Below are 25,841 nucleotides of genomic sequence, written 5' to 3'. Positions count from 1 at the left end.
GTCCGTCGCCCTCTCTGGTGAGACTTTCTAAAAATAAAAAAATTCAATCAGTTTTAGGCCTACCTTCTACGCCATAACGTGTCTCCTTTCTCGTTCTCATATTTCTTACATTATTCTTTTCCCATTCTCCATATTCTACCTTTTTCCTTTATACACATATATATATTTATATTTTTAGGTATAGGTATATCATTTAATATTCACACTGTAATTTAGATATAAGTCACTCACTATATTTCATTTTCTATCATATTATTCAATTTGTAGATTCAATACTTGTTTTTTCTGTTTTTTAGATACTACTTGCATTACATCTACATATTTCATCTTTCACTGTTTTCAATCTACTACCATCTAATTCCACGATTATCAATCAATTTTTTTACTATTCAATTATCAGTTATCAATTGTTTATCTTTTGTGATTCACTCGAAATATCGGCATAAAATAAATAATAAATATTGTTTTGTTTATTTATGTTGTTCTTTGCTGACCGCAATCCCCCCCCCCTCGACAAACTTCTCCAATCATTAATATCTACTGTCAACTATCTACACCTCATTTTGATTTATTTTAGCTTTTCACTGAGTTTAATCGATACACTTGATACCCTGGTTGTGCTTGGCGATATAGCTGAGTTTGAACATGCTGTGAAACTTGTGATAAAGGATGTTACATTTGATTCAGATGTTACAGTATCTGTTTTTGAAACAAATATACGAGTTTTAGGGTAAGTAATAATTATTTATACCTTATTATTATCAACTCTTCTTTTTTAACAATTAGTTTTATTAATATATTTAATTCAAAAAGATTGAGTGCAATCATAAGGACCAATCTACTCCCACAACTTTTTTATCATAAAATTATGTAACAACCATAATTCTTACAAACGTTTTTCATTATTTTTAACATCACTGTGAAGTGAAAACATGATCCCCACCTTGATTAGAATAGGTTGGTTTCTTGTAGATAATCTTCCCATATGTCAGAAATTACCATAAAGGCAGTCATAAATAAAAAGAAGATATAATAACTGATACAGTAATGAGAAATTAACTTAATTGGTGAAGTTTAATAATTTAAGCTATTTAAATGTTTTTTGTGAATTAATATTGACTCTTTTTCTGTTAAATTGTTGCAAGTTTACTCACTTTGAATACTTATTGAATAAAACCGAAGATACAATAACAGAAATATAAAATGAAATTAAAAATAATTTGTGATTAATATATATTTAAATATAAAAAAAATCCATAAAAGTTGAAACCCTACAAAACAAATAAGAAGGTGACAAAATTGTTCTACTCATTAAAACAGTAATTTTGGCATATAATCACAGATCAATAGCTGAAAAAGTATTTTTTGGACTGAGAGGGATCCAGAATGTGAAGATACATTGAAAACCAGATAATTTGTCTTGAATACAATAACTTTCTCAAGGGTGACTTTAGGTGGTATTTACGACCTTAGTGGTCGGGAATGATGTTACATGTACATCTAACTGTTACTGTTCGCATTTTTCTTTGAAACTACCCACCTAGGCACCTCCTCTTCCACCTAATCTATGTTTAACATTTTGAAAATCAAAATTTTAGGCTTTATCTTAATGAATTTCATCTATATTTCAAGTTGTTTGATACACACATGGTGGTGAAGTAGCGATTCTATTTATCTACTAAATACCATTTTGTTTAGTATTGTAATTAAATTATGGAAATGGGAATGAACATATAAAATTTTAATTATTGTTTTCTAAGAAACTCCTTTTGTTTGTAATTACGGAATATGCTGCCCAAGTAGAGTGATAATCTCAAAGCTACGTTGGGTGGATAGGGATGGAGTGGTAGCCTAGATTCCAGTCTTTTGTCCATGGCCGACAAAACTTACATTCTGGAGTAAAAATCATGAGTTGTGGAGGAACAGGCAGGTTTCCCCCCTGACAGGCAGACCCAGTACTATATCTTTATCCTAAGAAATATATTAGAAATAGCGTGGTATAGAGACAGGAGCTCATACCTAACATTCTTGGATCTTAAAAGTTGCCTTCGACTTGGTCCCACAGCAAGAAATGTGGAATGCTCTGCCTGCAAAAAATATTCCAACAGATCTCATTAACGCCATAAAATCAATGTAGGGATCAATGGAACAGAGTTTTCCCATTTTCCAATCTATAGTGGAGTTAAGCAGGTGGATAGTCTGAGTTCACTCTTATTTAACAGTATTTATTAATGAAATTTGTAGAAGGTGAATGGCCTGAAGGATCATTGGTAAATAAAAAATGAGGACAATCTCAGCCAGTCTTTCTGGTATGCAGATGATACCATTCTCATTAGTGATACAAGAAACTGCTGCAAGCTCTACTGGAATGGCAGGAGGAACTTAAGCGAAAAGGACCATCCATGCCTCTAAGAGTAAGGTACTGTTGCTTTCCCAAGTTCAGAAGGAGATTGTGGAACTGGCCTGTAATGATGAAGTTCTCAAAGTGGTCGAGAACTTCACTATTTAGAAACCAACATAAATAGATAGGGAAAAAGCAAATAAGATTGTTAGAGCTAACCAAATCCATTAAAGTATATGCAAAAGCATCGAGATGTGGGGCACAAAACCAAGCTCTATATTTACATGTCAGTGTACTTCTCTACTCTTTCCTATGGGAGTGAGAGCTGAATCATGCTTGACAGGCAGATAAGCATAATCACCAGAGATGAAATGAAATTCTTCTATAGAGTTGCAGGAAAAGCTAGAAATGACTGCATAAGAAATCAAAGGATTTGAAACAAGGTGAAAATTCATGCACTAACATCTGTCCTAGAAAAAAGACTGTTTTTTTGAAAACTATTTGTGGTTTGGTCATGGTTTTTGAATGAGCGAGGACTGGAAACCCAGAAAGATGACGGAAGCTCGACCCAATGGCAAGAGTCCACAAGGAAGACCTAGAATTTTATATCAAGAGTACATTCAAAGGATTGGAAAAAAGTTACTATAAAAGATTAAGCAACTCCACAAGGGTCGTGTGGCTTGGCTGCGTTGGATCAAGGCCCCTCCATGCAAGATGTGGTATGAAGGAGAAAAATGTAAGAGAGTCAAGTTTAAACTTGAAAATGTTAAAGCACAAGGTGTGATGAGTGAAATGTAATAGACTTGTGAACTTTTCAGTTAAATTTTTTCATCTATGCTAATAAACCTTTTCATTGTTTATTAATCATATTTATCCATTTAAATAACTTTTTTGTGTGTTATTTATAGAAATAAACTCTTTAATTGACTATAGTTAGAATAGTTTAATCTAAAGATGTGTTATTTTATTTTATAACCTTTTTTTTACTAGGGGTCTTCTCTCGGCACATATTTTAGCTGAATATGTGAAAGATAGGATTGGTGTTATGCAGTGGTATAGAGGAGAATTATTGGAAATGGCCAAAGATATTGGCTACAGACTCTTGCCAGCGTTTAATACTACTACTGGAATACCTCAAGCCCGGGTATACTGTTTATTTCAATGATTTATTTAATTTTTGTTGCTCCCATACTAGGTTAGATTTTAAAGAAAAAAATGTTTAATCAATTATCTGCCTATTTAGTTGGATCTTAACTTTAAATATTTAACAATAGGTTTTTATAACATTAAAATTACTAAATTAAATAAATATTAAAATATCTGATGCCACATAATATCCCTTTATTTAATTTAATTACAGTTTTTTTACTATATTTTGACTTATTTATTAGTTTAATTGATTAATATATATATTTCATCAATCTTGTGATCTTGATATTTTGTATAGGTAGGTGATGAGGTATTTTTAATTTACTGAATTTAGTACTGACTCATTAATTTTTGTTTCATTAGTTTTCTGTTAGGTTACAATATTCATATTGTGAAATTTATTTATTTTTCTTAAAACAAAATAATAATGATCATAATATGATTACTAATGTATACGGTTTGTGGTTTTAGGTTAATTTAAGGCATGGAATCAAAACTGCAAAGCTGTGGAATTCTCGAGAAACATGCACAGCATGTGCTGGGACAATGCTTCTTGAAATGGCAGCCCTTTCTCGTCTTACCGGGGATACTGTTTTTGAGGTTATTATTACTTTAATATTTATTATTTACCATTTATTCGCACATGCTTGTATAGTAGAAAATAATATGAAGCTGGTTCCAACTGTTCTGGTACCTAAATTAATTAACTAAGTTTAATTATATAGAAATAAATTTAATAGATTTATAAAACGGGTGTTAAAAAAATGTCTTATCTTAATAATGAGATTAAGAGGCAGATGTTCAAACTGACATTCAAAGTTTAAATGTCAAATGTATATATACAATTAAAATGTCAAAGTACTGACTTACAAGTCAGTTTAAAAATGTACTCATTCATATTTGCATTGCAGTACATTAATTATAATATTATATTTATTAATAAAATCCCACTCCTATTAACACTATAAAGAAAGAACTTACTCATGGACTCTATATACCACCATTTTATATTTAACAGTATTTACCTTCAAACCTCAACCTTTTCCACTGCATGGTATAAGTTTTAATCCTTCTGAAGTGAACTAAAAGCCATTCTATTTGCTGGGCCTTAACCATAAACTTGTTTAATTCCTTTTATTTATTGAGAAAATTTGTCCCAGAATAATTTTTTTTTTTTTAATAAGCATTAAACTAATTAATCAAAAAATTTTAATGGCGAAGTCAAGGCTGATATTTATTTATTATTCTATCTCAAGTTTATAAAATCTTGAATAACATGTTTTAGATATATACTTTATGTTTTTTTATATTTTGATTTTAGGAAAAAGCTGATAAAGGAATGGACAGCTTATGGGGATTAAGACATCGAGGGTCAGGTTTAATGGGTGCTGTGCTAGATGTAGAAAGTGGTAGATGGGTCAGGCGTGAATCTGGTGTAGGAGCGGGCATTGATTCTTATTATGAATATTGTTTAAAAGCTTACATCCTTCTTGGAAATTCAAAATATCTGTCTAGATTCAATAAGGTACTTCTATGATTTCACTTATTTATTTTTTTAAATATATTAATTTTAAATGGTAAGTTAGCTATGCTTATACCTGTCTGTGCTGAACAATTTTAGTTCCTTTAGTGAAGATATTTTTTTCTGAGTGAATTTTAAGTTATTATGAAGGTGGATTACTTTGCACCAAATTAAGAATTTTTTTTATTTTGCATTTTAGATCCTCTTACAGGAGTCAGAAAAGTATGAAATTTATACCTCAGCTTCCTTAGAGTGTAAATGAAAGAAAAGTTCACAAGTTTACTCTTTTTTTTTTTTATGTTATATACGTGTTTTTTTTTTTTCATCAAAAAGTGGAGCAAAGTTTATGAATATGTTGGTAGAATTTATGCCACTGTTCTTCATTTCTAAAATGCATACTGAACACCTGGGAAACAGACATTAGGCCTGTTTTGAAGAGAGGAAAGGAGCGGCGTACAATAGTCCCTTAGTGGCTCAATTATACACTTGTGCCAGGTTAAAAAAAAAAAACTGGTAATCAATAATAGCTGGTACACTTAAGGCTGTCATCATTGAAATAAAAGTAGAGTAAAATAAAAGAAGTTATATTGAAACAGAAATTTGTATTCAATGTATATCTAGACCAAAATAAATCCAAATTATGTATATATTTCTTAATGATTTGAAAGAACTTACATTTGAAGATTTAAAATTAAAATTGAAAGAGTATTCAATTTAAAATTGAACCTAGTACCACAATTAAATAATTCATATAAGGTGTCAATGAAGAAATGTTATCACGTAGGGAGCAAAGTAATCCACTTAGATGGTATACAACATGTTTTGTAATAAATGATGAAAAAGTTATTAAAGAAGTCCATTTGCCCAGACCGAATCAACCAGCACCACTTCTGACTTGAGAATCCTAATGGGTCATTATAATTCGCTTGGCCACTATCACTATGGCCACGTGATTCTGAAAAAAAAAATAATTTCTGTCCAAATCACCTCCTTACACAACCATTGGTCTAGTAACAGTACTTCCTTACAAAATTCTGAACCTCTAACCCTTCATGGATTGTAGCGGTACAGATTTTAATTTTTAAAAAAAACCGTAGCTAAATGGGTTGAATATGAAAGTTTTACAATACCAGTTAGTTTGTTACTGAAATTTTCAAGTGGGTAAAGTTATTAATATTGCAGAGATGAGATTGAAGTCAAGTTGAGTTCGAATTGTTGAAAATGGCCCTCATGCATGATGGCAATCGATTCTTAGTTGCAACTTAAACTAAATTCTTACTTCTGTACTTCTACAAACCTAATGGTGTTAAATTTTTTTTTTTTTTGCACTTTTAGAAAAATACATTTCTAAGCCTAGCATGGGCAACGATCCATGAACAGATTGCTTAAGTCTGCTAGCTAAAATCAATTAACTTCTATAATTTTTTATTGTACTTAACTACTATGTTATAAATTCCATGTTACAATTAAATATACATTACTTGAACTATATACTTAATTAATTAACCAGTATTTTATTTTTTTAAGAAAATAAATAGTTAATTTTTATTTCTAGCATTATTCTGCGGTAATGAAATATGTTAGCCAAGGACCTATGCTCTTAGATGTTCACATGCATCGCCCCCATACAAATGCCAGGAATTTCATGGATGCACTGTTAGCATTTTGGCCAGGACTTCAGGTTTGTATTTTACGTATTATTTACATGTTTAGTAATGGACTAGTGGCATTATTATTTTTGATATTCAGTTGTGATTTCATTACATGTAGCATTATGAATGCATTATGGATAAAATATTTTGTTATGCAATGAAAACCTCATAGCTTCTAAGTTTTCTTATTGAAGTTAACAAATTTTCATTGTCTACTATCAATGTATGGCCTTTAAAATCCAAAATAATTTTAGGTGCAGGTTATAATTTATTTTTTAAACTTTATATATACATATGTTTTTAGGTTTTGAGTGGTGACCTAAAACCAGCAGTGGAAACGCATGAAATGCTCTATCAAGTAATGCAGCGCCATACCTTTATACCAGAAGCATTCACCACAGACTTCCAGGTATTTCATTTGTTTTTTGTACTGTTCCTTGTCTTGATTAGATTAATCTAATCATATAATGCAGTCAATTTTTACTTGTTGCTTTTTCTACTGATAAAGGATAAGAAAAGTCTTACATTTGGTTCAAATTTTTGTTTTAATTTTCTAGCAATACTTGTTAAGGAAAATATAATGAATATATGAATAAGATGGTTTTCAACAAATCTTTGTATTTAAGCGTCTCTTAATTTCAAAAATTCCATTTTTGGCCATTAGTTACTAGTTAAAATCCTAAGAAGTATTAATTATAATTGTGAGTTAAAAAGTAATGCTTCCATTTTGGTTTACAAGATTTCTTGTTCTAGGTTCACTGGGGTGAGTACCCATTAAGGCCTGAGTTCTTAGAGTCTACTTATTTCCTTTATCGAGCAACAGGTGATCACCATTATTTACGTGTGGGTGAGAAAATTTTGAGAGGTTTACAGACACATACAAGAGTACCCTGTGGTTATGCTGCTCTTTCTGATGTAAGATCAGGTCGCCATGATGATAGGTGAGAATACTATGTTGATCTAAAACAAGTTCTACATATACACTTTTAATTACACACCACCTTTAAATGTATTTTTTTAAAGAAATATTGTATGGAATATATGTTTCACAATTGAACAAACCTTACCTTCCTCTATTTTATGAATTATCAGCTAGTTTTAATTTGAACTGAATCTACCTCTAAAATTTATATTACAAAGATGTTGAAATAGGTCATATGAAATTATAATAATGTGTCTAATTCAATAAATGTTCATTCTTTGTCTCAGCTGCGATATGTTATTGTTTATTTTTGGAGAAAAAGAATCATTCACCTCAAAATTCCACAAAAATAATTGTTTATTAGGATAATGCTGTGATTTCACCTATCCTAAACTTTTGCATTCTTACTTTCCATAGTTAGCTTAAAAAGAAAATCTATGCTGAATTTCACCTCTTTAACTTATTAAACCCAAAGTTTATAAACTAACTTTGCATAAGTTAAAAAGTTTAAAAACTAAACTTTTGAATTCTTACTTTCCATAGTTAGATTTAAAGAAAATCTATGCTGAATTTCACCTCTCTAACTCAAAGTTTAAAAACTGAACTATTTTTCATAAGTGTTAACCTATGATAGAAGGAGAATCTTTAAGAGCAAAGCTATCATAATTAAACCTGAAACAAGGAAAAAAATGTCTGAAATAGTGTTAGTTATGTACTATACTGAAATAATTTTCCACCTTGCCACAAGATCTAGACTTCCACCATAAGAATTCTTACAACCCATAAAGTCTCATGTATCTTGACCCAACAGTCTCATCGGCATTAAAACTTTGTCTAATGTCCTTGAGACGAAGACTGGTGCATAAGTGGCTGGAGGTCATGGTAGATGTACTGCTTAAACAGCAACCTGAATCATCTTTAACTCAGTTTTGTCTAAAAGTTTCATGGTGCTCACCTGACAATATTTAAAAATAGAATGAACTTTTTTTTTTTTTATGTGGTCCCTTCTTCACTTTCAATAGTTTTTTTTTTTTAATTTTTGGTGTAGTAAAGTTCAGAAATAAAAATATTAACTTGCTAAATATAAAATTATTTTAATATATGTTCAAAATTTTGATAATTATAAATTTTAGAAGATGATTATATCTGTTTAGGATGGATTCTTATGTTCTCGCAGAAACATTCAAATACCTTTACCTGCTATTCGCTGAACCCAGCGATCTAATCATCGATTTGGATGATTTTCTCTTCACAACTGAAGCACATCTTTTACCTCTTAGTCTTTCTCGGATTGTGACTAATCACAGCTTAGGAGCCCATAACGTTAGTATTATTTGTGAATTTTTAGCTGATGTATGCCACATTTTTACATGTAATTATTTATTTCATTGAACATCAATAAAAACCTCAGCAAATTGAGGATAATAAAGAAGAGAAGTTATTTAAATAATATATTGTTTTTTCTTAACATGAATGTTATGAAGTTTTATTGTATATATTTTCTGGTAAGAATAATATAAAATGAATTGTTAATTATATTTTATTATTATGAAGTAATAATAATGTAAAATCATATTTATAAATTAGTCTAGATGGCTACATCTATTGGTCAGTGCCAAAAATAACATAGGAATTACAAAAATGAAATAAAGTATTTTTTTTGAACAATTTTAATTAGTCAGGCTTTCTGAAGCTGCAATGATGTATACAAGTTGAAACCTATTGTTGAAATCTTATAAGACCACTTCAGATTAATCACAATTTATAATAATTATATCTAATTGTTACGGGATGTACTAAAGCCTAAAATAGATTGTTCTGCTGTGTTTAGGCTTTATACAACTTTTTTTTTTTTCTATTTCTACCTCCTTTTTCATTTCAATCCTGAAACTCGTGCAAAATCATAATAGTGATTTTCAGCTGAGTTTAACTTTTTTCATTGTATTACTAACTTTGACCATAAAGGACTCAGGCGAGGGTTCATTCTTGCATGGTCAGCTAATATTTATTTTGTGGTAGTCTTGGAAAATTAATCTTGACAGCCCCACTCTGGTTAGAAAGGATTGCCAATCTCAGGTTCCATATCAAAATTTGTTTCTAATAGTGGTATTACTTACTCTATTTATTTTGGTTGTTCCCTTGATTTTTATTAATTATCATAGTTAATTGTTAGAAGCTTACCTCTTATCATTTTGTGAGGGTCCAAGTATATTACTCCAATAGTAGTAATGCAGGTTACATAAAAATATGCTTTTATATACCGACCTTTTTGTTTGCTCCATAATTTCCTGCGTTGTTAAAAAACTTTTAAATTAAGCCTAAAATTCTTCTGTGTTACTGACCCTTTCATTTATTTCTCATTCTACAGAATAATAACTTGAAATGTGGGTTCCTAGATATTTAATTATCTAGCTTCTTTTTTCTTATGAAAAAGGGATATATTTTATTATCATTTTGTTGATTACCATGGTTCCTATGTTTTAAGTGATAGTTATAAACATACTTAAGTGAGAAATTCTTATTAATTCTCGAAAGTATGTTTGGAACATAGCTTTAACAATTTGCTTACTTTTCAATTCAACTGTTTGCTTGTATGACTCAAGTTGGGTTTTAAGTGTGGATCTTAAAATGAAGACTAATCTAACTTAAATAGTGATTCAAGAAACAAGAAAACCAAAGTTATGCAAGTTTAAGTTAGTTATTCAAGTTAGACTGAATAATGAAATTATTTTTGTGTATGTATCATTTAGATTTGGTTTGGAAGAAAAAAATAATGAATGTATATTGTTTACTTTTAGGAGGGTATTGAAAATGAAGATGGCCCCTACCAATGCCCATCATCGTTGAGACTTTTTCCACAAGCTTTACGCAAACCTCTAAAAAACTTTGTTTCGGATACATGCCCGGATTCAGTCAAACAGGTCGTTAGAAGAAGATTGTTGGCAGCTAATTTTCAGGTTAGTTGTATTTTTTGGTTAGTTTTCAGTATTTCATTGCAAATATTTACTCAATAGTGAGTATTAGTTGCTCTTATATTTTCTAAATTTACTTAGAACAATAATGATCATTAAAACATTGAGCACTGACTAAGATTTAACTCACTGTCTGCTTACTCATAGGAAGCAAACTACAAATTATCTCAAATTTTTTTTACTTACCATATTTGTGTAGCTGTAGTGGAAAAAAAAATTATATAATTCGTAGTTCATATCATTGATAACTAAGAGTTATCCCACAGTTGGCCAATCAACTTATTAGTATATACTTCTGTTTAATTTAGTATTTAAAAAAAAAATGGCTAATAACAATGAAAAATTCTTAAGAATCACTTTTGCAGAGTTAACTTGACTTTTGTTTCCTACAGTTTGAAACTTCAAGTCAACCTTTCTCATATTTAGTTGGTCTAATGTTAGAAATTTTAATGAATAAGTTCTTTCAAAACAAGAGAGTAAGAAATCAACAGGAAACTAGATTTTTATAATACAAGGGTGGTTTGAAAACTTCTAATGTTCGAATGTGCTAGAAAGAAGTGTCTTACCTTGGTGAAACTGCTTTTATTTTTCAACATAGTCTCCCTGTAGACTAATTCATTTGGTCCAGCGATGTTCCAATGCCTTGATCCCATCTCGAAAATGAGATTCCTCCAGGTCTGCAAAATACCTTTCCTTTTCAGCTTGGGGAAGAGATGAAAGTCTGATGGTACCAAATCAGGTTAATAAGGTGGACATGGCAACAATTCATACCTCAGTTCATGAAGTTTGGCCATGGCAATAGCACTTGAGTGCGGGTGGGTGTTGTCCTGATGAAAGATGATTTTTTTTCTTGCCAAACCAGCCCTTTTTTCCCATATCTTTTCCTGTAGTTGGTCTAGGAGGTTTGCATAGTATCGCCCCATAATTGTTTGGATTGTAGGAAGATAATCTATCAACGAATGCCTTTTGCATCCCAGAAAACTAAGGCCATGACCTTTCCTGCCGAACGTACTGCCTTTGCTTTCTTTGGTGGGTGTGACCCAGCATGTTTTCACTGCTTTGACTGCTGTTTTGTCTCTAGATTATAGTAGTGGACCCAAGATTTATCTGTAGTCCCAAACCGGAGCAAAAAATCTTGTTAGTTGTGCTTAAAACGGGCCAGATTTTGTCTCGGGCCCATCTTGCAGATAATTTTTTCATTCCCAATTCTTCGGTTATAATGTCATATACCCGTTCAGATGACATCTCTATAGCTTCATCAATCTCACGCACTTTCAGTTGACGATCCTTCATGACCTTTTTATGTACTTTTGCAAAAAATTCTGCGGTTGTAACATTTTTTTGGTGGTCCACTATGTGGACCATCATCTAAGCTCTTCCGACCAAATTTAAACTAGCTGGTCCACTTGGCAATAGTTGAATATGAAGGAGCAGTGTCCCTCAGTGTGTTCTGAAAGTCGGCATGAATTTCATTTGCTTTCATACCTTTCTTTACAAAGTACTTAACCACTGCTCGAATCTCAGTTTTTTCCATTGTCACAAATCACTACGCATAAAACAACTATAAAGAGTCGTTACACTGTGACTCATGCCACGTGTTCACTCACAAAGGATGTGTTAACCTTGTTGCTCTAGCTGTGATTCCGAGAACTTTTCAAACCACCCTTGTAAATAAAGTTTCTTTGGAAAACCATCCACTGGGGTTGGGACTGAAAAAAGAACATTATAGGTCCTAAATTATTATAAAGAGGAGGGATGTTATTACAAAGTTTTTCTATAAATATAAATTTATATATTTCTTAATTGCAAAGTTGCTTTCAGACAGACATTCAGAATTATTTGTCTCTAGTTCATCAATTTTGAACTATGCTGTCTTATTTATATTTCTTAATTTACCTGCCTTGCAATATTTTTAATTTCTTAGCTTATCTTGAAATAAACTTTTTAAAATCAATTAATAGTACTAGTATAGAGTAAATATTACATTTGTGAGCCTGATAATATAATATGAAGGACTAAATGAAGTTTGAAGGAGCTCAATTCTCAAGCACGTTTTTTTAAAAATCTGTTCTAATATCAAAAAGTTATGATTTTGTTGATATTTTTACATTTATTCTATATACTCTTTGACTTGATTAATGTTTGAAATATTAATAAGGCTACTACATGCCTAACTGTATGCTTGATAAACAAACATGGTCGATGTTTTTGTACAAGAACGGAGAATTTCCTTTTGACACCATATGATACTAGTACGCTTGAATAAACTATAATTTGAGCTTGAACTATGTTTAAATCAGATGATGATGCATTATGAGGCTGTTTTTTACCTAATCCACATGAAGAAAACTCTAAGAAAGATATGTTCCGAGTAGTTAAGTGAAAAGGAAAATTTGTTTTTGTGTTAATATACTATTTGAATTCAAGAGATATTAGCATTGTTGGCATAAGGCATCATTATTTCCTTAATGACACTGCTATGTCTCCCTTCTGTAAAGAACAGTAGAAATTAATAGAGATTTGTAAAAACTAAAGTTTTGAGTTTGTGGAAAGAAGGCAAGAACTAAATAATTCTCCAACTAATTTGGATTTTGATTTCATTTTTAATGTTATTGTAGGTCCAAAATATTTTTTTAGTACTGGAAAATGGAGTCCCTTCTTTTTAAACTTGAATGGTCTTTGAACTTTACATAATGAAAATTCCTAATTTGAATTTTATTATTCGTTTCATAGTTACACATCATAATAAGATTAACTAATTTATTTAGTATTCTCTGTACAATAAAAATAAACTGTTTATGGCAGACAATAGAATTGTTAGCCCTTTTGAAATTTGTGTAAGGTTAATTAACTACACTAAACCTTTGTGTTCTAAATTTTTTATTTTTTATTTTTCAATGTTTTTCGACAGGAAAATATTTGATCAGTGGTTTATAGGTTTCATCTAAAACTATATTGATAATTTCTTCAGTATATTTGTATGCTAGGTTATTTCTTTTTAATTATTTTATCGTAATTTGTTAAAAGATATTTCCTGACAGTTATTAAAATCTGTTCTCGGTCCCTTTTGTGAACTGGATTCAGTTTAGATTCTTTCATCGTTTCATTTTCCCTGATTCTTTCACTAATAGATATATTTTAAGGATTCCAACTTCTCCACACACCTTAATCAGTTCAGTTGGGATGAATATAGTTGATTCCAGCTTCTTTATACGTCTGATCTCAATTTCCAACTGTAAAACCCAGGGTCTGTATTTTTTAGTATATGTATATACATCTTGATAATTTAGTTTTATCACCATATGCCGATGGCACATGTATACTTGCAGTTAATGGTAGCCCTTTGATTGCGTCCCAGACTCTCCAGTCCCTTGTCACAGCCCTCAAGGAGTTGTGCCGAGATGGAGGATGTAGGTGAATCTCATCAAATCACCTTTGCTCTTTGTCGTAAACCTGCCGACTGCCCTACAGTACACTCTTATATTGTTGCTCTTACAAGCGAGTAACTTGGGAATCCTCACAATAATAATATCCGCATTCATTGTCTGGAATTCTTTGTGCATAGCTTTCCCACATTACTTTTTCTCTGTGGATTTTTTAAATAATGTTTTCCGTGTAATATCTTATCTTATTATTATTATTATATATTTTCTAAATATCTTATTCAGTGAAACCTTGTTCCATGTAGACAATTTTTGCTCCTGTGGCTTGGGACAAGTTTCCAAACTCAGCCCTGAACTTATCATTGGAATTGCTAATCCACCAGACTATATCTCTTAACTCATCAATGGAAATCTACCCATATCTTTTTTATTGAGCATGAATCACTGATGACTTTTCGTTTCCATTGACTGGATGAGTTATGGAGTTGATGGTCTAATTATGTGAGCTCATTATTTAGTAATGGGTACTCCATAGTGTTTTTTTTTTTTATTTCGAAAATTAACTGCAGATCCTATTCAGTATTTGTTCTTGAAATGGAATATTTTGTGCTGAAGAAACATAAACAGTTTAAATAATGAGATAGATGATCTGATAATTTCAATTTCTTTTCTGGTTTTTGATAAAAAGGTACATAAAACAATAAAGAACATTACTTTTAGAAATTGATTCTTAATAGCTAAAAACATAGGATCAGTATAAAAATTAGGAACATCTCGATTAGCCCTCTTACAAAGCATGAGGGTATTAAATTGAATGGGGAACTCAAAAATTGCGAGTGGCTGCTCAACTGTGTTGAGTTGCTATTACACATCATACTGATCAGTTCAATAGACAATATTAAAAGGGTGGAGAAATCATTAGTTGTGACTAGTCGAAGATATTTTTATTTATTCCCTTTTTCCTCTTCGACTCATAGAGTTGACAATACCCAAATAAATTCTAATATAAATATGGTGTAGGATTCCCATTGAATCCAAAATAATTTTTTCTGTCACGCTCTGAAACTGGTTCCTCTTAACAACTTCCTGATAACATGCATATTTTTACCTCTCCTGCAGTTTGGCTATTCTCTTCTTTTTTTGTTGTGCCGGCACGTAACAAAGAGCATGTTGTTTGGACATTTTCCCAATACATGAGCTGGGGTTTCTGACTCTCAGCCAGATTTGCAGCCGAGTGGTCCAACATCTCTGGCCTCTGGTTCGAGGAGAGGAGGGGAACATAGTTCACATTTAATACCACATGAGTTTATTTACTTTTCTCTGAAAATGTATCCCACCCGCAAATTTATTTTACTTATGTTTAAATATTATCTTGGACCCTTTCCATTCCATTTCCATAAGTACCAACTATCATAATATTTATAAATCAATCTTTTTAGGAACTACTCTGGAATTTGTAAAATAAAAAAATTAACTAATTTTTTTTTTATTTTAATATTAATTGATACTATGGTTCCTTGTCTATCCTTCCAAGTAATTGTTCATCTTGGCACTCTAGAGTATTTCTTAAGGATCCATTATACTTGTTTATAAAAAATATATATATGGTCTGATACCTTCCAGGAGTAGTTTCCATTTGAATCAAACATATTTTCTCTAACCTCAAGGTAAATGATAGCTGCTGCATTCAACCAATTGATTAAATTGAATTAGTATTGAGTTTAGAAACTTAGCCTTGTATTTGCCTTTCCAATTTTCTTAAGATAGTCTCAAACAATGTACTAAAAATTTGTATTTGTTTTAATTTACATTTGTATTTTTGACACAATTAATCGTAAAATATAAACAATTGGAAGTTATTCTTATGAAGATTTGAATAGGTGGGGCAGACAAGGGTACATGTTACATTTTTCAATATTCTGTTTTATAAGATCTCTATCAAAATGCATGAAATTGGAAATGAAGCATTTCAATACTAAAATGGTATGCAGATGATCTTATAGTTTATTTGATGCTTTAAACAGAATTTTGAAAAAAATCTTACATATACCCTTGTTTGAACCACCTATTCATTCATATATTTATAGCATAATAAATAATTTATAAAACCTGAGATTCGTGTAATGCTACCTAAAAACTATGGTGTTACCAAAATTTATGTTAACAACAAAACTTTCCTCAATTCACCCGTTTCTATTCTTATTGAACTGGACTATGTTAGGACTTAGCTGTGCTGAGAGAGCTAGTTAGGAGTGCCGAGAATAGTGCAAGAGCCGGGAAGAAAAAAAGGCAGTTATCTCACCCCTATTTTTGATTACTTCAATAAAAAACTATGTATAATTACTAGTCAAAATTGATGAGTCTGTCAAGTATTGGTAAGGGGTTTGAAAAATGGCGGCTGTTTCAAAACCTTAAAAAAACATTAATTTTTCATTTGGAGCTCTATATCTTAAAATTACCAACAACACTAAGAGAACATTATTTAAAGAAGAGTAAATTTGCTGAAATATTAGCCCTAAAAGAGCTATTTATGTCCAATAGTTCTCGATATATATAGCTTTTTAAAAAGCAAAATTTCTTAAAAATCTACTGAAAGATTAGTAGTTAGTTAATTTATTTTGAGAAATCTATATCTCAAGAACTATGTGACATACAGATGTCTATTAGCACTCAAATTAAAGCTAGTTTAATGGACTATAAAGAAGTTTATGACCTTTACCTTCGTAGGAATAGTAGTTTTCATGATATTTGCTAAAATAAATTGATTAATAGTTGTTCGGACAATAAATTTGATTTATGAAAAACTTTATTTCTGAAACCATTGGACGTACTGATGACTGCCACCGCTTCAATTAAAGCTAGTTAAATTTACTACAAATAGTTAATTATGTTTATCTTTGTAGGAGTAGTAGTTTTTATGGTATTTGACAAAATAAACTCACAAAATGTTAATTTCTAGTTGTTAGTATAAAATGTTGGATATTTGAAAAAATATATCTCTAGATCCTAAGACACACATATGTCTGCCAACACTCAAAATAAAGGAAATTTAACTTACTATATAGTAGTTTATGACACTTATCTTCGTAGGGGTAGTAGTTTTTATGATTTTCACACATGAATATAAATTTGGCAAATGAAAATTTGTCCAAACAACTATAAATCAATTTATTTTAGCGAATTTCATGTAAACTATTACTCCTACGAAGATAAACATCATGAACTACTTTATAGCTCATTAAACTAGCTTTAATTTGAGTGCTAATAGACATATGTACGTCGAATGGTTTTTGAGATATAAATTTTTCAAAATAAATTCACTAACTACTGATCTTTTAGTACGTCCCATACAACATTTTTATGAAATGTTGCTTTTTAAAAAGCTATATCTCGAAAACTATTTAACTTAAAAAACTCTTAGGGCTCATATTTTAGCAAATTTATTCTTCTTTAAATGACGTTCTCTTAGGTTTCCTTGTGTTGTTTTTTTTTTTTATACTTTTTAAGATATAGAGCTCCGAATGAAAAATTAGTTGTTTTTTTTTATCGCTTTGAAACAGCCGTCATTTTTTATTCCCCCTACCTATACTTGGCAGACTCATCAATTTTGACTATTAATTATACATAGTTTTCATTAAAGTAATCAGAAATTGGGCTTTTTTCTCTTCTTGGGCTCTTGTACTCTTGTACTAGAAGGAGAGGGGAATGCATGGTGCAAGTTGTGCTATCAAAATTTTTGAGGAGGGCAGATTTTTACAGGCAGGAGATTTTGATCCTCGAGTTTTTGTTGTTATATTTAAAGAAATAAAGGTATTGTGAACATATATAGTATTGTGAACTGCTATCAATTTAGTAGCTCATGGTATTCTAAGTTTGCAAGTATTCTTTGTTAAAAGTAAGAAAATGTGATTAATACCATTTTATATATCATTTCTATTATTAGCCGTATGTCCCCATGGTTCTGTTGAGAATATTATTCTGAAGATTTTGTTTTTCTTTTTAAACATTAATTAATTTTTAGTGTGTTTGAGTCGTTTATTTGGAAATTACATTTTAGAATATTTAATGATTATTTATATCATTTAATGGGGTTTTTAAATACAATCAAATTTATTGTTTTCTGTTTTCCTATGCATCAATAACTTTAAAACATTTTGAATTTATTAAAAATGCTTAATGCTGAGGTAGATTCTATTATTGTATATTGTTTTCCTATTGCAGAACGATTCTGAGAGGGGTTCTTCAGCTGTACTCCTTCTTTTTATGTTTGGCACAATTATTCACATTTACAATGTCCTCGCTATTTTTTGTCCACCTATTATAGCAAGATTAAGAAATTAGCTTATACCATTATTTAAAAATTAGAATAAACTATTCAAGACTGTCCTCATGATGATTCGATTTAATGTAATCCAGTATTGTACATCAATTGAACAAATCTTCCATTCAAATTGTGATAATAAATTATTAAGATATATTTTTCTATTTTAATATCTTAGTTTAGGAAGTTAGGTTAATTTTTTTTGTTTTGTTTAAATTTAACATTAAAGCTATATATTTTAGTTTTTCCGATTTATTTTGTATTATTGAATAGGATAAAAAAAGAAAGGCACGAAACTTATCATTACTATGCAGTTGGGCATTTTCACTTTATATATTTATTTTAGGGTGGTTGAGACTGAATTTACGTTGCTTTTCATTATAATATTACAATTGTTTTTGTTTTCATACAATTCATTTTATTAATTATTTCCATTAGTAATAATTTAAAAAAAACCAACTGTTGATTTATGTTGTTCCTTCCCTTTCTTAAAGAAATGTTACTCTTAAGAGGTAGCGATTTCTCTTCTTCACTTTTTATTTACTGAAACACGTTTACTCGTATTATAATTTTAATTTGTTAACTCATGGTTTTAAAATTCAGTATTTTACATTAAATTACTTTTTCTCTAAAATACTGAGCACTTTTAACCATATTAATGTACTTTTTTTCCTACACTTGCTTTTCAAATTTCCTTTCTAGTTCGGATAGTATAGAAAACATTTTTTTTTTTATTGTATCTTATTAATTTATTTAAATATATATGTTTAAAAAATGATTATTTTTTTACTTTTTTTGAAGTAACTGCTTCAAAATATAGTTTATAGAAATTAATAATAGTTAAATTTTAGATTTGCTAGGTGGATAATGAAGCGCTTCCAATGTTTGTTTTGTGAGGAAACATGATTTAAAAAAATAATTTTATTGTTTTCTGTCTTAAAATAATCACTGATTATAATAATTTCATCAGAATTGAAATATTTATTATGATATACTTTTATTTTTCAATGTGATTATTTTAAATGAAATTTTATTTATGTTATATTTTCTGTATTTATAGTGTAGTTTATATATATTTAATCATTTTTTGTAAATCACTATTAATTTTTAATAAAGTTTTTTCTTTCTTATAAAGGTTCTTGATGTGTTTTTTTTTTTATGTGTATATATGTATTTTTTTTTGCCAATTAGTACAATAAAAAAAATAGATTATAAGAAATAACTAATAAACACGAATAACAGTAATGCAGTATAGTATACGAATAATGATGACAAACTTATTAATTGAATGTCCCTATATAAATGTGACCGTATTCAAAAAGTCCATCGAATAAACCCTTGATTTCATCAAGGTAATTATTAAGTTCTTAGTTTAACTAATTAAATCTTTTACTATCAGAGTTATTATTCTCAGTGACCATTAGTTGATTCTGGTTTCATATGCTTCTCAATGATGTTTTGGTTTAACTCATGATTAAAAAAACTGAAAAGAGTTGTGGTCTGTTCATTATGGTGACCATTTCATAACTAATCAAGGTAGTTTGTTCTTCTTGTTAACTTTCAAGACAACTCATATATTGTTATATTCAACTGTGCCAACAAGATTAGCCTTTTTTCACATTGATGGCTTCTTTTTTTTATTGCTTTATTATAATTTTTGCTCATTTTTAAAACAGTTTAAAATCCTTTTCCTCTTGCTTTGGCTTATTAATTAATTTGTCTTCCTATTCAGAAATGATCTTATTATTTTATTATTATAATTATTTTGTAGGAAGATAGTCTGGATGGTGGTGGTCAATAAAGGTATCAAATAGTAGAAGAAAACTATTTATTGTTAACTAACGTTTCGTCCCACTTTGCAGAGCTGCCAGATTGAAACAAAGATGAGAACTCAGTTGACAGCTATGACTGGAAGCCCTGCAAAGTGGGGCGAAACATTAGTTAACAATAAATGGTTTTCTTCTACTATTGTGATACCTATATTAACCGCCACCAACAATCTACTTCATACAGCAAGATATCTTCTTCCAATGTTATTATTATTTTTTTACTTTTGTTTTATCTATATTTATACCATTTTCCATTTTTATTTTTCTCTTTCAAGCCTTGCTTTGATTTGCTTTAAAAATTTACTGATAAAAAATTCTAATTATGAGTTAAAATCTTTTTTGTTAGTATTTGATACTTACTCACTTATGTCTGCTTTGGGTTATGGGGCTATTTGGTATTAGGTTTCACTTAGTAAAGGATGGGTGTTTTCTAGGTGATCTTCCAGCACCCTTTGTATGGATGTTTTCTCTGTTTCTGTACCTGATCTCATTTTGAAGAATTGTTGTTTGATTTAGTATTCTGCGTTTCCTTTATTATTATTCTAGTTGTTTTTATAAATTTATTATGTTATGAGGAACATTCTTTACATATAAAAAACATTTTTATATTTATTTTATTGATACCACAGAGCTCCTGAAATTTTTGAGAAAAAAAAAGGTTGTACATATTCAAAACTAGCCTCTAATAATTTTGATATTAATTCTTGATAGTCTTCTGTTAAAATTCATCGAATATTATAAATTTTAAAGGATTTCTCTTATTCAAAAAATAAGAAATGTTTGGGTTCCTATCAGCACCCCATAGAACTCAGAGGATTAAAAGGATGAACATGAGTTCATTTATTTATAACAAAATAGTTTGAAATATATAAATTATTTTTCTATCTTTTAACTTAATCTTCTACTGCTATGTTAAATACAAGAAATACTAAGTATTCTCCTTATCTTTAACTTATATGGGCAGCTTAGTAGTTCACAACCAAGCTTAAGTAATTACAAATATTGAAAAGAAGTTGGTCAAGGAAACAGTCCATTCATGACCATCTCCTGGACCATTTTTTAACATGAAAAATAATGCCCTTCTGGATGGCTTCCAATAGTATCTATGAACTAGCTGAATTTCCAGAAAAACTTTAACATGCTAGGTTATATTCCTCTATGTAAGTATGAATAATGAATAAAATATATGTATGTATTTTCTCTTTTACATTGAATAACATGTTTTAGTTTAGAACTCTATATTCAATTTTATTCTTTAAGAGATTTAAGGATCTAATTAGAATTTAAAATGAGTATAAGTAATTTTATTTTATATACTTAGTTAACTCTATATTTACCAAAAATGAAGTGTGCTTAAAAAATAATTCACTTATTACTCCATGATATTGTTGCATTATTTGAAAATCATTGAAGTTAATGCAAGATGATAATTAACAATGAATGCAATAAATGGAAGGAAAATAGTAAAAAATGAGTTCACCAGAACTATTTGATGACCAATTTTGGTGAAACTTGTTTTTTGTCTGCCCAACTCCAAAACACCTGGGCCCAGTTTCAAGTCTGGGTATAACAGATTTTGACCCATAAATTTTGAATAACTCTAAGTGATAGTTACTTCCAATAGTTTGTCATGATTTACGACTTTAAGACGAGTTGGATAAAAAAAAATCTCAAATATAAAATCATTTTAAAATTAAATTTAAAAAAAAAACTTCGTACAATTTTAAAAATATAATTTTTTTTTTAAAGAAAAATTTGTTAACTAACTTGAAACTACAAAATTTAAATAATTATTTAGTTTACGCTATTAAACAGAAAACATGATATTTAAAAAAACACAAAATATCAATATTCTCCTTTTCTGAAGAGAATTGGACCATTATCTATGTCAGATTTTTTTCTATTCTATATTGCAGCTATTGCTAAACAATTACGGTTCACTCTTTGTATTGGGTTGTAAAATAAGTTCAAAATATTTTTCAACATTTCAATTTAATCCTCTCTGTGGTTATAAAATCATGTTTACTTGGTCAATAATGTTTACATATTCTAAAGAAGGATTAGTTAAGGTTCAGTTTCCTTATTCCTTATCTTTAAGTAGTATTTTGCTTGCTTGAAATGGAAGAGAAAAAAATGAATTTTTTTCATTTAATAATTTTTATTTCCAAAAAGGAAAATCTGCTGTACAGACGGTTAACAAAATTTGCAGTGTGTATGACGATGATGCCTTAAGAGAAAGCACCGTCCATAAGTAGTTTGCTCGGTTCTGAACTGGAAATTTTGACTTGGAAGACGCAAAGTGCTCGGGTCGTCGTGTTGATGATGACCAAATTCAAGCATTGGTCACAGACAACCCTCACTCTATGGCACAGGATGTCGCAGAAACGCTTAACATATCTCATGTATGCGTAAAGTTGAACAAAAGCATCTAGCATTGGCTAATCGTAAAGGCATAGTTTTCCATCACAATTACACCCGTCCTCACGTGTCTTTGCAGACCCGGCAGAAATTATTGGAGTTTGGCTGGGATGTGATCCTCCACCCACCCTATTCACCTGACCTTGCCTCAACAGATTTTCACTTATTTCGGGCCCTTCAAAATTCTCTTAACGGGAAACACTTTAATTTGCTGTGAGGACTCATGCACATAGAGGAGTTCATTGCACAAAAATCTGAGGATGGAATTGAAAAAATTACCTTAAAAATGCCAACATTTAATAGATTAAAATGGGTCATATATAATTTATTAATAAATCTTTACAAGAATCTGAAGTTTTTATTGAAATCACCAGTAAAAAACACTATGAACTTATTGTACAACCCAATATATACACTGGATATCATTTATAACGATCTCTGTTAAGTGTAGAATAATTCTGAACCCGTGATTTTGAGAGCTCTATCAATACTGATCTGATGACGACTGATTGACTAAAACAGCTCATTTTGGATATTTGTAAAATATGTAAATTAAGTATTGTTTTTTATTGTATCAATGTCTGATAAATAACTTTTTAAACCTCCAACTCTTAATTCAAAGTTTAACTGTATCAACATTTGATAAATTCTTTTAATAAGTTAGAAACTGATAGCAGTGAATACTGAGTAATTGTTAGAATTTAATTTACAAAATATTGTTAGTTCAAGTATATTTTCCTAGGTCTGTGAATGTCCTTCTAATCTTGTTGTTGCAATGCTTTGACATTCAATTTTCATAAAAATATGGGATACTCCGCCCTTGTTCTTAATACCTTGACTAGAACCTAAAGTGATATGTAAGTATGTACCACATTAATTAACTCTCTAATAACTAGTAGTGATTTAAATATTGTTTTAAATGAATATAAATCCCAAACCCCTGACCTTGATATCATTGAATGCTCCTATTAGCAAGCAAATTTATGCTTTTGACTATTATGGACATAATCTATACAAATGTTTGATTTCCTAATATTTGGAGAGGATCATTAGTTGTTTATATTCACAAGATAAATAAAGTCAAACAGCTTCCCATTAGTTATCAATCAATAGCCCTTAATAGTTGCTTAAATTGGTTTATAAAACAAAATAAACTGATTTTGGAGATTCAATGTGGATTCAGAGAACGTCATAGTATAATTAAAATGTCAATATGATGCCTTCCATTCATTTAGCTAATTTCGTAATTGTTTCAATGCTTTTCAACATTAAAAGAGCTTTTGGCATTGTGTGGAAGAAACTTATAATTAACAAATTGATGGTTTTGTGAATTTAGGTGATTTATTTATATTATATGAATGTACTGTTTTACTCAACTTCAAGTTGAATTTGGAACATTCCTTTCTCAAAAACAGACCAAAATAAATGGCTAAGTCGATGAATGGGGCGGTTTCCGGACAACAATTTTTAAAGTAGCCATTTCCAGAATCACTAATTAAATATAGGAATCAGCCAAAACTCTATTATTTGTTTATGATATTTATCTATTATTACTACATCTGTATTCTTTGTACGAAAAATCGCTTATAACCTATGATGGATGATTTAGATAATTGGCTAAGTACAATTGGATTTAAACTTTCTACTAAAAGAATAAAAAGTTGTTAGTAGAAAAGAAAAACAGTGATACTTAGGCTGAACTAAATAACAGGGTAGTTACAAATGTCACACTTTTAACATTTTTGGAGAGATATTTGACCAATTGTTAACCTGTATCCCTTTTATTAAATATAATGAGGTGTTTATAGTTGGCTGTAGCATAAAATGGTCAATATTTATAATATATAAATTTTACTGATTTGTATATCTTTACTTTGCCATCTTCTCCTCACATACATTAAATTTTTTTTTCAAGTGTTAAAGCATTAATTGTATTGAAAGTTCTTATTATTACTAAAGAAGGGGCTTATAAAAAAACCTTTTGGCTTATAACGTAGAGATGTCATCTTTAGTTGAATACATCTATATAGTGAATTCATGCACTTCGCCCACAGTATTAAGATTATTGGATAGAAAAAAATATGTAGATATTTGTCTTCTAATTATTGCATTCAGAACATGTAACAGAAAACTTGTGTTAAAGCTGGTGAAACGCAACTAGAATACAGATAAAATATTCAAATAGTAAAAATGAAAGAGTTCTCTAGATCACAATGTTCTTATATCTTCAAAAATCTATTATTTCACAAATATGTAGTAGGGAAAATATTTCTAAAACCCTTTCTACTACATTCAACTTGACAATTTTCTAGTTTCAATATTTAAAAATTATGTCTTGATTAATATATACTTATTCATTCACCTTCATTTATATGTACTTGATATTCTGACAATAAATATAAACCTCTAATTTTATCATCTCAAAAGACATAATAGAGATTTTCTGAGTTTTAGATTATAGAGAACATATTATTTAATAATATGTTATTTACTAATGGATTCAAAAGTTGCATCTATATTCTAGTTGATGCAATGCATGCATTCAACAAAAATATTAAAATTATCGAACCAATTGCGGAGTTTGATGATAATTTGATATTAGTAAAAAAAAACATTGCATTTTCATAAAAATCATAAATTGGGAGTAATGGACTACAAGAATTTGCTCTGACAAAACCCTCAGAACTGATGCATTCAATTCACCCATCAATATTTATTGTTTGCCAATGTTTGTGCGAGGTGTGGGTAGCTTCGGGGTAAGGCCTGTAGCTACTAAGTCCAAGGACCCAAGTTCGAATCGGGCTGGACAGAAAATTGTTTTCTGTTACACTGTAGCCGTGAGTCAATTCTTGTGGGTTCTGGAGCCCCCCTGGAGTCCACCCACCTTAATTGGGTAAAAATCTGGCAGTCAAGCGTGATTCTGACCAAATCACCTGCTTGTATATACAACCGTTGGTCTAGTAACAGTACTTCCTTACAAAGTACTGAACCCCTGACCCTTCATGGGTTGTAGTGGTTCAGATTTAATTTTAATTTAATCAATGTTTGTGCTGTGTACTTAAGATTATTAAGCACTTACTGAATGACTGAATTTAGGATGCCTCATATATAATACTCAAATTTATAATCCGTACTAGATGAAACCTGAAACCTTGTGCTGTCTACTAAAAGGAAATAATAAATAGAAGAGAAGTATCTAGACACAGATTTTATTGCACTCCTCTGTCAGCTATTTAATCTTCCTGAGGTATAGATAGTTAACCATAGATTACTGATAGGAGACGATGATCGGGGAGTGCGGTCAGCAAAGAAACAACATAAATAAATAAATA

At 29.9% G+C, this 25,841-nt stretch overlaps 1 protein-coding gene across 3 annotated transcripts in view; it reads left to right on the top strand.

Moving 5' to 3' along the window:
• Edem2 (ER degradation enhancer, mannosidase alpha-like 2) overlaps window positions 1–25,841 on the top strand; it is a 48,414-nt gene that overhangs the window by 8,325 nt on the left and 14,248 nt on the right. For all 3 annotated transcript variants that reach the window (XM_014436886.3, XM_014436884.3, XM_014436885.3), the window contains exons 5-13: window positions 578–730; window positions 3,332–3,485; window positions 3,962–4,090; window positions 4,812–5,015; window positions 6,568–6,693; window positions 6,969–7,073; window positions 7,418–7,605; window positions 8,741–8,909; window positions 10,385–10,543. In XM_014436886.3, coding sequence (XP_014292372.1) covers window positions 578–730; window positions 3,332–3,485; window positions 3,962–4,090; window positions 4,812–5,015; window positions 6,568–6,693; window positions 6,969–7,073; window positions 7,418–7,605; window positions 8,741–8,909; window positions 10,385–10,543 — 1,387 coding nt within the window. The remainder of the gene's footprint in view (window positions 1–577; window positions 731–3,331; window positions 3,486–3,961; window positions 4,091–4,811; window positions 5,016–6,567; window positions 6,694–6,968; window positions 7,074–7,417; window positions 7,606–8,740; window positions 8,910–10,384; window positions 10,544–25,841) is intronic.

The sequence above is a fragment of the Halyomorpha halys genome, unplaced genomic scaffold (assembly GCF_000696795.3).
Source record: "Halyomorpha halys isolate HHAL.00 unplaced genomic scaffold, Hhal_1.1 Scaffold2137.1, whole genome shotgun sequence".
In the NCBI taxonomy this organism is placed as follows: Eukaryota; Metazoa; Arthropoda; class Insecta; order Hemiptera; family Pentatomidae; genus Halyomorpha; species Halyomorpha halys.
This window is presented reverse-complemented; position numbering and strand designations above follow the sequence as displayed.